The sequence below is a fragment of the Erythranthe guttata genome, chromosome 4, assembly GCF_056151865.1.
Source record: "Erythranthe guttata isolate IM_541 chromosome 4, IM_541, whole genome shotgun sequence".
Taxonomy (NCBI): Eukaryota; Viridiplantae; Streptophyta; class Magnoliopsida; order Lamiales; family Phrymaceae; genus Erythranthe; species Erythranthe guttata.
Window position 1 is genome coordinate 6,696,412 of NC_142536.1, and position 13,101 is coordinate 6,709,512.

Genomic DNA, 13,101 nt, shown 5'->3' on the forward strand with positions numbered 1-13,101 from the left:
AATTCAAATCATAAAACTAGTGAATTAAAATACAAAACAACAAACTAGTAAATTAAATAGTTCGTAATAATAATAAAAAAAATTAGTAAAATAATTAGTTCATAATAATAATAAAAATAAATTGTTAAATTAAATAGTTTCTAACAATAATAAAAATGCATTGTCCTAATAATAATAATAAAAATAAACTTTAAATTTAAATAGTTAATAAAAATACATAACTGGCAAAAAAAATCGATAAACTACTGCCTCGCTCTCCTCGGCGGTTGCACCTCATGATCGTCGTCGTCGTCGTCTTTATTGTCGTCGTCCTGATCGATGCCAATATATCGGGCGGCGGGCTACATAATATCTCCAAGGTCGGCACGTAGATCGACAAGCTGCTGCATCCAGTCCAGTCTAGTGCTCCTGGTGATAGGGTACGATGCACGTACTATCTGGTAATAAGCCGACTGATCTGGTGGCCTCACATTCTCTCGATGCAGTGGAGTCGGGCCTACGTCGGGGTTGTTGATCTTCAGATGAGTCCGATCGGTGTACCACTCCATGTAGTGCTCGTCGACTTCCCCCCATTGTCGTGCCGTCTTGTATACATTGGCACGAATGAAATGAGCCTGGACCATGTCCCACATACCATCCGGAAATGGGTAGTTGACTTTGTACGATGTACCTCCTTTGGGACCTCGTGAACATGGCTCCATCGATGGAATCAAGCCGCGCGGAATATCCTGAGCCCACTCGAACTGTCGGACGCAACGATCAGGCATATACGGCTCTACGACCCACATGTACTGGATCGTGCCATGATACAACGTACGAGGGATACTCTCGTGTATATCCCGACCATATGGTAGCCACTCGACCTAAACAGAAAACAATATAAATACATAAATCAAAAAAATCATATTTAAACAAACTACAAACATTAACCGAAAAAATCATGTTTAGACAAACTACAATTACATAAATATAAATACATAAATATAAATACATAAATATAAAAAACTTACATCATCCGCTGTCATATTGTCGAGTAAACCTCGAATATGCTCGAGCGTGCCCGCTTTTTGTGGCGCGTTCCACCTCTTGCATCGAGGCTGAAACTTGCGGTACCGCTCGCTCTCCTCCGACGGCTGGAATCTCGGGAAATACTCGTATATACAGCACTGCAATATTTTATTTAAAGATATTTAGGGAAATAAACAATAGGGAATATATAAATTTAAAAACATCATGAACAAAATAAGTACAAAAATATATTAAAATTTACCTGAAGAATGGTGGTGCAACCCACTAAGCTCCTCGATTGTGCTCGGCTGCATATACCCAACTCTCTGTATAGATTGGCCAAACAGGCCGAACCCCACGAATACGTGCCAACCTGATCAAGCACTGAATCCTCGAGCACGTGCATACACCACGGCTTCACCCGATCACATGTCTTGTCGGGGAATAAAATCGATCCGAGGAGAAACACCAGATATATCTGAACTCGGCGTCTCATGGGCGTGTCGGGCATCAACAACTATCCATGTATCATCCTCCATGTGGGGCCCCCATGCTTCATCAATCTCCTCAAATCGAGGTTTAATACCTCGGACAGCAAATACACGCAGTTTGTCCGCTCGATGACCTTGTCGTATCTAGGCGCACAACTCGTCCCTCCACATTGGCACCTAGAATCATCTGGACATCGTGGAGAGTGATAGTCATCTCTCCCCACGGCATATGGAAGTTGTTCGTCCGGCTGCCACCACTCCACGAATGTAAACAACAACGGAGCATCTAGGCGCGGTAAATAACATGGGACTAGGAGATACAAACCGGTCATCCGCAGAAAATGCTTGTCTGCGGAGACATTTATGTCTTCTAGGGCTGCTGATATCTTCTCGTAGTTGAAATGGTTCAGGGAGTTGATACGGGACTCCACTCGTCCAACTGGACGTTCCTGCAATCATTTATTTAGAAAATATTAATTAATCAACTATAAAAATATTTTAATATAAGATAGAAAAATTATAATATTAAAATTAAAATAAGTAATTAACTTACTTCTCCACTCCAAATATATGCCGCTACGTGCGACATGAAACTCGGAATCAATGACGGATCCCGCGGGCCACCGGGAAATGGACCATCTAGCACATCCGGATTGACTCGAGTATGACTTCGACCACCACGACCTCCACGGCCCCGTGCTCGGCCTCCACAACCTCCACAAGCTACAACCTCAGTCTCGTGAACGGGGTCCACACCATCCTCCTCCTCCTCCATAGCACGAGAAGACCCAACATCGGGATGTGCAACCGATGATCTGACTTCACCAGCTCTCTCAGCCTCTCGCCTACGTCCTGTAGACATAGTCATACGCTCGCGCTCTTGATGCTCAGCCTCTTCACGAACTGCTCGCATAATTGCCTTTGATTTGCCTTTGCCTGCAATCTGTTAAATAAGACACTATTAACGTCAGTTTAAATAATAATAATAAATAAAACAAATCTTGAAAAAAAAACTGAAATTTTGCAGTTATTTCGTTGAAAAACACACGAATTAATGCTTACATTTCGTGTTTGTGTTCACGAAATGTAAGTTTTTGTTTCGTAAGATTTTGCACGAAACGTAAGAGAAACAATCCTCCTAATTTCGTGGAAAAATCACGAAATTAGCCCTTTAATTTTTGTGATTTTTTTCACGAAACGCATTTTTTAATATACTACTATAAAACATTGGATTAACGATTTCAAGATTTACCTTAAATCGTTGTTGAATTGCTCGTTTAATCCGCAGGAATTCGAAGGGAAATGAAATAAAGTCGCACTGCAAGCCGGTAAAAGTTATTCTATGAATAGCATTTTAGTAAAAAAAAATGTTTGGGGTGAGAGAGGCTCGAACTCTCGACCTCAGGATTACTCAGCAAGCTATGAGACCTACGCGCTAGCCAACTGCGCCACCACCCCTTGATGTCTAGCTTTTAGACGTAGTGTATAATCTAGTGTACAAACAATGTGTTGAAATGCGCCTTTTGGATGGGCCATGGCTCAAGTAGTATTGATTTAACCCAAGAGAGGGCAAACGGTAACCCATATTCATAGCAATGGGTTGATGGGTCGAATCGAAGTTTACAAATTACACGGGCATATTTAATGATGATTTACACACGAATATGGATGCGTGTGTTGTTCCGTCCAATTAAATATTTTTGGGTATCATAATTAAGTTATGTATAACTATTTGATTTTCTTGCATGTTGCGAAAAGAAACAACAAAAATGACCAATCAAATACAGACATATCCCGATAAAAGAAACACCAAATTTCCATTTGGTAACGAACATACGTTTTCAAAGAGTCACATATATCCACCTCGACGGTATCCGCGCATTTGCTCGCTTTGGATCACTAAAAAAAAATCACTTAAGGGGTTGATTAAGGGCGACTAGCTAGCATGGTTGATTGCGAGATCCGTCTCTCGACCAAAGTGGTTGAATATTAATCACAATACTTAGAATACAAGCTATCAACGGCACAAGACAAAGTGACTAATTAGCCATCAATCTGTATAATATCTATCTATATATATATATATATATATATATATATATATATATATATATATATATATATATATATATAACAAATACTCACACTAGTACTTGCTAGGAAAAGGAAGACCCCAAGCAAAGCAGAGGCAAAAGGTACCCAAGGTGAACCATGCTATGCTGTCTAATAACATCTGCAAATTTAATTAAAACAAAAATATAGAAATCAAATCAAATCATCCTATTCTCGTTTACTATTATTTGTTAAACGGTAAAAGTTAAATCTAATTAAATCGAAAAGATGATTTAATAATTATATAGTAAAGGTGTGAGTTTTCTCGTACATTTAAGAATCCGGCAAAAAGTCCGATGCAAAGTAGTAGTGTTTGTGTTTCCTCTCCTAGAAGTGGAGCCAGTATAGGCATTATGATCGTCTGTACGAATTAGATCGATAAACTTAGTAGTAAGTTTATAATTAGTTTACGACGAAAGGGTGTTTTGTTTCACCTTGTATGGCAAACCTGTAATAAATTTAAACAAACAATTAATTAATGATTAAACTAATGCATACACTAAATCCCAACATTATAATCATATATTTAGATTCACCAACAGTGTTTAGTTTGAAATCAACTTTCATATGCAGAATGAATAACAATCATTTTGATTGCTTAAAAGCGAGCTTAATAAAAAAAATCGGCTTTCACTCCATATCGTAATTGATTCAACATATACTACATATATTTAAAAAAAAAAAAAAAAAAAAAAAAAAGAGAGAAGAAAATCGACAATAGTTGATGGAAAACATAGCAAACAGGCAACGAACATTAGGAAAGAGAAGCCCAGTTGGGATATGGGCACTCGTAAGTCCAGTCGGGCCCTGAATATCGAACACAGTGCAGCCATAAACCCTCTTCGCGTCCATCATATCTGCATTCAAAATAATGGTTAAAATCAAAATTAATAATAATAATAATAATAATAAAAAGTACGAAACATTATACAAAACAAAATAAAATTCTCACCCTTTAGGTGGCAAATCGGGACAGTTGGTACACATAGGATCGATGTCAAAATCTTCAGCAGAATCATCTGTAGAATTATCGGGTTTTATGTGAAGTCCTGAATTAGCTGCTGCAGCTCTATCAGCACTAAAACCTTCAATCGAACGATTGGGAACGCATTCCGATAGGTAAAGCAGGTCATTTGCTATCGGATGCCCCAGAAACTGCAAATGTACACGTATCTGAAACAAACACACGTTTTCAGTAAAAGCTATATTTGGTTCTAAGAGCTGTTGTATGTCGAACAGAATTGAGAAATTAACGGAATTTCTCTAAAGAATTATATAAAAAATAATTACCTGATGTGTCCTGCCGGTGATTGGTTCACACAAAACGATGCTTTGCGTTCCGTTAGTACTGATTCTAGTGAATTTCGTACAAGCAACTTTGCCTTTGGAACCGTTTTCGATCTGCGCATGTACCAAATCATTATAATAGGCAACTGAAAATCGTGACCAATCATAGACACAGTCGTGTGTAGTGTCGTGAAAAAAAAAAAAAATACAAGACATCAAAATCGAGGGTGGATTTAAATAGTTCACGAAAAATAACCGAATTTAATAATGAGGTTCACTTTAATTTTTATGCATTAAACTTTGAACCATAAAAAAGAAATGATGAGTCAAAATTCGGCTTAATCCCACTTTGCACCCGTGAAATGGAGCCTTTTGGCACTTTGCACCCTAAAAACACAATAAATCATTCTAAATGCACCCTTAATAAAAATCACACTGGCTAATTGAAAAAAATTATATTTTCTTACAAAATAAAATCAAATAAACTTTTATCGTTAAATTATTCGATTGATAGATCTTTTATTGTAATTGGTGGAAATATTAGGTAGAAATATTTGGAAGAAAATATGATTTTCAGATAGCTTGATAACGGAATAGCTTAAGGATTTTTTTTCGTAAACTATTTTTTTGTAATAAAAAAATATAATTTTTAAATTCCACTAAAAATATTAAACTACCTTTATTAGCTTTAAAAACTCACGTGGGGTGCATTATGCATGATATATTGTGTTTCGAGGGTGCAAAGTGCTATAAATTTGTTTCGAGAGCCCAAAGTGCCAAAGTGGTATATTTCAAGGGTGCAAAGTGGGATTAAGCCGTCAAAATTCATACCTCAACCGTGCTCTTTCCTTCTCGAGCGTTGTAGTTGATGTTTACATTAGCAACTTGCTGTAATTACAAAAAAATCGAATATTGAAATAAGTGGGATCACAAGGCAAAGGTTACTCAAAAGAAAAAAAAAACGATCAAGTACCTCATTCTCGGGAAATACTCCTACCACCTTCGCAATATACTGTTTCTTGATCTCTCCCGATTCAATCTAGAAGAAAACAGTCATTAACAATATCGAATAATCAATAATACGATCATTAACTAAAAGACAACTTCCGTTAACGGCTAGAGTGTTTGCACATGCTTTACATACGACTGGTAAGCTTAAACCTTTTACGGTTTTAATGATTACCTGTTGACGGAAAATGTCGGCCTTAGATGCACTTCTGGCAAGGATAAGAAGTCCGGAAACCAAACGATCTAATCGATGAATTGCTGATTTTTTTTAAATGTCAAGGAATATATATGATAAAAGCCGATTTTTGCAACACTTTGTGAAGATGAGAATATAAGACGGGTTTAAAAAATTTATTTATCGATTTACGAATGAATGCTGATAATGAAAGAAGCTGCTAGTTACTCGTCCAGCAAAGAAGGATACGGAATATTGGTGCCAAGTCATGCTCTGCTTCAAGTATACCGACGACTGTGTTCTTTCTGTATTGCCCACATGGATGAACCTGAATATAAAATATTTTTAGATCAATTTCTTTTACGAGGTCAATCAAATTGAGAAATATTAAAGCGGTAACTCAAAGTAAACATATTATTTGAACAATCACCTCAAAGTAATATTATTTCTGCTAAAAAGTAAAATTCTTTCAAATACATATATTTTCTAGGAGATACTATTAAAATGGAACGACATTTCGTATTGATTTTTTTTGCTAAAATTCTTATTTGAAAGGAATTAAAGGAAATTCTCGTGAATGGATGCAGTTAAAAGCATTAAAGATAGGATAAAAAGATAGTTCCATGTTCAGACATTGCTCGTCGAGAAATCCTTAAATTGTTGAAATTGGATGCGTTTTGATAAATCTATGGCGATAATATTTTACGATGTCTAAACGATAAAATATCCCTCGTCCATTTATTTCGGGTGTTTGGACAGGACCTCAAGTGAATTGCTGCACAACTTTCAAAAACGAAGTTTTGCGTATTATGTATTTTGCTATTGAAACGAACAAATAAAACATATTTGGTTCTTTCCCAGCTAAACAACCAGAGAATAAACTGCTAAGGGAAATTAGTGGTCTTAAAGTCTTCGTTCGAGATAGCAAATTAATAATTATATCGATTTTTTGAAAAAGCAAAAAATAATTAAAACTTACGGGGACGGAAGCAGGCTTATAAACAGTCAAGACATCGGGTTCGGTATGGAGAATCTGTACATCCATAGCCATAACTGGTGGTTCGTGCCTACACCCTTCAGCATGTCAATTACTCTAATTACAACAACATCGTAACCAATTTCTTTCTTTCTTTCGTTTTTTTTAAGTGAAGGAAAAAAAAAAGGATCGACGATTAAAAATATAACAGAATATACCCCAGAATAAATAAGAACGAAAAAATATTGCATGAAGAACACAAACCTGTGCAAGAAATGGCTGATTTTTTGTGACGAACGAACTATGTACGATACAGGTACCATCTGCCCGTCAACTTGTATGCGTCCAGATTTCACTGCCGACACCTGTAAATTGAGTCCCGCTTACAAATATTCGCATATTTATAATAAATTAATTACTTCGATCAACGAAGACCAATTTCACACTTTTGATATGAAATAAAGAAAAGACACGACTTGTAAAGCATCAAATGATTGCTATTTTCACTCAAGAGGAACGGAGGCACGACTTATAAAGCAGAAGTTCTCGATTATAATGTGGAACCATTCATCGTTAATAGCTCACATAATACTTCTTGTAAAACCGTTCATTTCCCTTCGTTTATCAAAAAAAAAAAAAATAATAACCTCAGGATTAACATAGTTTAAGAGTAGAAATCGATGTTGTTTCACTACGAGTTAGTTCTTTCCCTTTGTAATGTATCAACTTGTCAAGGCATCAAAATTCGACCAAACTATTAGCCCTCGTTTGGTTGCCAAGATAAGATTACCCAATATAAGAATAAATAATCTAATGAAAACTCAATTAATTTTACTGGACCCCGGGATAAACCATGATAACGTAATATTTGCGGGTCGACCTGATAACTCATTGGGGATACAAAACATCAAACGAAGTCCAATTATTTAGTTAATAACGGTTAATCTCCCCAACCAAACGCGGCCTTAGGCGTCGAAATTATTTCCATTTCAGTTAATAATGGTTAATCTCCCCAACTTAACTCACACATTGCTTCTACAATGGAAATAGGGAAAATCGGGCGAAACATATCGAAAAATAAAATAAAAAATTCATACATAATAATCGCGAGGCCGGCCCTTAAATTCATCGGCAAATAAATCGACAATCGTCTTCCCTGCCCAGCGATTCTTAGCCTGCACACAGAATTATTAAATAAATAAATAAATAAAAATTAAATTAAACAATAATTGGTGAAAGGTAAAGAAGCAGGCACACAGTAAATGGGGCAGACTTACATGTGAGATGAACTCGAAATAGTAAGGTTTAACGTATCTTATGCCTGCGGAAATTATTTTTCACATTTAATTAACAGAATAAAAAAAAACGAAATTGAGAATTCAATATATTAATTGATTACCGTCTCGAAAAATGTAATCTTGGCGCTGTGGAGGATTGGCCGGAGTTTGCCACACAATCTCCATGGTTTCGCCTGCTTCGTTTCTCTTCCGCTTCATCCCTCTTCTCTATTTTTCAAGTGTTTATTTGCTTGGGTACTAACTAATGTTTTTTAAAATCAGACCGGACCGGTTGGTCGAACCGGTTCTCTTAATCTTTTGTTTTTAAATTTTATTGATGGATAAGTAGTTGAATTGAAGATTTTAGGTGGCTTAATTCCACTTGCAAGTTGCAACCCTTGAAATAGACAATTTTTGGCATTTTACATCATCAAAACAGATTAATAGCAGTTTGTACCCTCGAAATACAATACATCATGCATAAAGCAACCTCACATGAGTTTTCAAAGCTAATAAAATTTAATATTTTTAGTGGTATTTAAAAACTATATATATTTTATCATAAAAAAAAACATTTTACGAAAAAAATAATCTTTCAGCTATTTCGTTATCAAGTTATCTCAAAATCATATTTTCTTCCAAATATTTATACCTAATATTTCCACCAATTACAATAAAAGATTTATTAATCGAATAATTTAGTGATAAAAGTTTATTTGATTTTATTTTGTAAGAAAATAAAATAAAAATAAAAAAAACTAAAAATCAGTTATCCAGGGGGATTTTTATTTTTTTTTCGCAGTTTGTGCACTCGAAATTAGGTTGCAAGTTGAAGAAAATAACAATTTAATTTGTTATTTTGCACCAAAAGAAAAATCAATAAAAAATGAATTATCCTTTATTATTCAATTAAAGAGAGCATTGTTAATGATTTATTGTGTTTTGAGGGTGCAAAGTGCTATTATTATTTTTCACGGGTGCAAAGTACCAAAAGGCTCCATTTTAAGGATGCAAAGTTAGATTAAGCCATTTTAGGTTGATTTATAATTATTAGTAGGGGTTTTTTTTACTTTTTTTTTTTTTTTTTTTTTTTTTTTACAGTACGTTATATTAAATTATATGTAAATAATTTAAAATAAATACTAAAAAACTTGGCTGGACCTCGATTCAACCGGTCTAATCGTGACCCAGTTGGCTAACCGGTTCGATGTTCGATCCGGTTTTCAAAACATTGCTACAAACTGTATGCATTAATACGCATTACTAGTAACATGTAGTAACATATGCATGTAATTGTGTACCTCGATTTGTATTTGTTGGTTATGAGTTGATTTATAATATAAGTATTTAAATTGTGTTTTTTAGTTGTTGGTGTTATGAATTTTTTTTTAATAAGCAGTGGTATTTGTGTGTGTACATAATTGGTCGGCTAAAAATTTGGGGTAAAAAGAAAGAATATTAGTACGAATGACTATAGTTTACTACTGTTATATGTAGTCATTTTCAGTACAATAAACATATCGGTTTTAAAAAGAAATAAAAAAAAAAATCAGCGAAAATGATAAATGCAGGTCCAAAAATGCTAAATGCAGTTGGGCGAAAATTGTATGCAAGGGCACAATAATACTTTTACCTCACCAGGGATATGTCAAAGGATTTTCCTAACTTTAGTTTATCCTTATTTTATTTGTCACCGAGGGGTATATCAAATTCGCCCTAATAACTATTAAATAATGGGGTCATAACAAATAAGTCCATCAATGGGTACTTATTCATAAAGAGATCCCGACAGAACACTCATTTACCAATAAGTCCATACATGGTCCAGATTTTTGTAAATGACTAAAATAACCCCTCATACTTTAATATGCTCCAATTTCATCATTAACTTAATTTAACCTCAATTTGACCTCAAATTTCACAAATTATTCAATTTTGACCCAAAACTTTTTTTTTTCAAAAAATAATTTTTTTTTCAAAATTTTCTTTTCCCCGCCGGATTCCGGCGTTGACTTTTCATTTTTTTTTCTTCCGGATTTTTTTGCCGGTTTCCGACGTTAACTTTTTCGGATTTTTTTTCTTTCTTTCTGTAACTTTTATTTTTCTTTTAAACAATAATATTGCTGTGATTGACAGTAATATTAACTATATTACTGTTAAACACAATAAAATTAACTAAACTACAGTTTAACACAGTAATATTGCTATATTAATCTCTAGCACAGTAATATTAACACAACAAAACTCATTATTATTGTGTAATAGAGTAATATTACTATGTTGACCGTTCAACAAATGTAAACATAATAAAAAGCCAAAAGAATTAATGTTACTGTGAGTGACAGTAATATTACTATAACAACAGAATATTACCGTCAACCACAGTAATATTACAATAATAGACAGTAATATTATTACGTTACTCCGTGAATAACTCAAACAAACAAAAAAATCCAAACAAAATAATAATATTGATGTGGTTGACAGCAATATTACTATAACAACAGTAATATTACCGTCAACCACAGTAATATTACTATTATTGTGTTTACAGTAATATTACAATAATAGACAGTAATATTATTACGTTACTCCGTGAATAACTCAAACAAAACAAAAAACCCAAAAAAATAATATTATTGATGTTGTTGACAGTAATATTATTGTGTTTACAGTTATTTTACAGTCAACGACAGTAATATAATTATGTTGACTTGTCAACAAATCAAACAAAATAAAAAAAATAACAAAAAATAAAAAACAATAATATTACGTTAATTTACTGTCAACAGCAGAACAACTACATAAATGTATTGTCAACGGCAGTATAATTACGTTAATTAACTGTCATTGACAGTATAATTACGTTAATTTACTGTCAGTGACAGCACAATTACGGTCAACGTTTAGCGCGCGGACGTAAAAAAAAAAAAAAAAAAACTAAAAAAAGTCAACGCCGGAGACCGGCGCAAAAATCCGAAAGAAAAAAAAAATTTGAAAAGTCAACGCCGGAATCCGACGGCAAAAAAAAAAAATTTGAAAAAAAAAATTGGGTCAAAATTGAATAATTTGTGAAATTTGGGGTCAAATTGAGGTTAAATTAAGTTAATGATGAAATTGAAGCATATTAAAGTATGCTCCAATTTTGAAAAGTCAATGCCGGAGACCGGCATTGACCGCCGGTCAACGCCGGAATCCGGCAACATAAAAAAAAAATTGAAAAAAAAAAAGTTTTTGAAAAAAGTAGTCAAAATTGAATTTTTGTGGTCAAAATTGGATTTTTGTAGACAAAATTGATTAAATTGGGGTTACAATTAAGAATTGGGTATAAAGGGTTGATGGTAATATTGCCATATACATGAATGTTTCATTTATTTATAATTAATATTAAAGGAATGAGCTTATTGATGAAAGAGATATAACCCCTAAACCTAGAATAATAAAGATGCTTGGTTGGGGACTTATGCACAAAAACCCCATTTAGTTAACGCGACGTTGTCAAAGCGTTTAATTATGATAATTATTAGTTATGTCATTAATCATATATGTGCCTAGGGATGGCAAAAAAACCCGAACCGCTAGCTATCCGCGGGTATCCGCTCCGTTTAAAATCCGTTATCGAAACCATTAGGATTTCGTAATGGGTTTGGTAAAAGAAAAAAAAATCGTCATGGTTTTGGTATGGTTCTGGTTTTACCTTCACGGTCATGAGTATCCGACCATTTAATATATATATATATATATATATATATATATATATATATATATATATATATAATTCTACAATATGAATAAAAAAAAATATTTGACAAAATTTTAAATAAAATATTAAATTGTTTAGGGAGGATATATTTGTATAATTTACCCTTTTTTTTCTTATCTATTTTTCTTCCTATTTTCTGAGAGTTACTTAAGGTTATCGGACCTAAAGTTATTTTTTATTACCATAATTTAAATGGTAAATGGGTACTCGTAGATACTCTGATATTCGTGGTAATGGTTCTGGTATTTCCATTAATTTTTTAAAAGAGTTTGGTATGGTCATGGTTTGATCTATATTAAATGGTAATGGTTCTGGTGTTGCACTTTTTCGAGGGTACCCGCTCCGCTGCCATACCTATATGTGCCAAATAATACGAGTCAAAGACTCAACATATCAGACATTTTATTTATTAACATTTCACATTATTTGAATTAAATAAAATGCAAGTCTTGTGGATTACAAAATGAACATAAAAGAAAATTATATAAAAAAACCCCTCTTATTATACCTATAAGTCAAATTAATTTTATAATGCATGATAAATATATATAAACTTATAGTGACAAGAAAATTCACAACCACTCAAAATGTATTGCCAGTTCCACCCTTATGCAATAATTCGTTAACTAACTATAAGGAGATGTAAATCACATTAAAATAATTATATACGACCACTTCAATCTAAAATTGTTGTTAATAGTTGATATTGCACTATATTATTTTATCAACTAGGTCAATTTATGTGGGACCTTTGTGTATATATAGTGTGATTATATTATAATTGGCTATTATGATTGAATGGTTATCTATTCAATCATCGATTTCTTGGTAGTCGATTAGGAAATTACAAGTTGGTTCCTAAAGTTAATAATAAAGAAATATATCTAAATTGCATATGGATAATGCTAAAAAAATATAGTTTTGTGAAGTTAGTTGGTCCTAAAACTCCATATATTTGAATATTTAATTAACTCCGACTCCTCCACCTTTTTAATTTCAATGAT

The 13,101-nt window shown here is 33.5% G+C and overlaps 1 protein-coding gene and 1 non-coding gene across 2 annotated transcripts; both read right to left on the reverse strand.

The window, feature by feature from the left end:
• Positions 1–2,871: 2,871 nt before the first annotated feature.
• TRNAM-CAU (transfer RNA methionine (anticodon CAU)) lies at positions 2,872–2,957 on the reverse strand. The gene is given in 2 exon segments: positions 2,872–2,907; positions 2,920–2,957. It is a non-coding gene; the product is annotated as a tRNA-Met (tRNA).
• Positions 2,958–4,199: 1,242 nt separating this feature from the next.
• LOC105951645 (Pseudouridine synthase family protein) lies at positions 4,200–8,582 on the reverse strand. Its single transcript, XM_012975095.2, has 12 exons — positions 8,457–8,582; positions 8,335–8,378; positions 8,155–8,232; positions 7,322–7,422; positions 7,061–7,148; positions 6,331–6,409; positions 6,082–6,164; positions 5,872–5,937; positions 5,730–5,786; positions 4,902–5,012; positions 4,564–4,784; positions 4,200–4,468 (listed from the first exon to the last, which is right to left on the reverse strand). The coding sequence occupies exons 1-12, from the start codon at positions 8,551–8,553 to the stop codon at positions 4,366–4,368; spliced, it is 1,128 nt and encodes a 375-aa protein (XP_012830549.2). The 5' UTR covers positions 8,554–8,582; the 3' UTR covers positions 4,200–4,365.
• Positions 8,583–13,101: the final 4,519 nt, after the last annotated feature.

Excerpts from the sequence above, each read along its gene's own strand:
- LOC105951645 (XM_012975095.2), bottom strand. The coding sequence starts at position 8,553 with ATGAAGCGGAAGAGAAACGAAGCAGGCGAAACCATGGAGATTGTGTGG. Across the intron at positions 5,938-6,081 it reads CCGACATTTTCCGTCAACAG|ATTGAATCGGGAGAGATCAA; the intron begins GTAATCATTAAA and ends GTTTTCTTCTAG. Across the intron at positions 4,785-4,901 it reads TCACCGGCAGGACACATCAG|ATACGTGTACATTTGCAGTT; the intron begins GTAATTATTTTT and ends TGTTTGTTTCAG.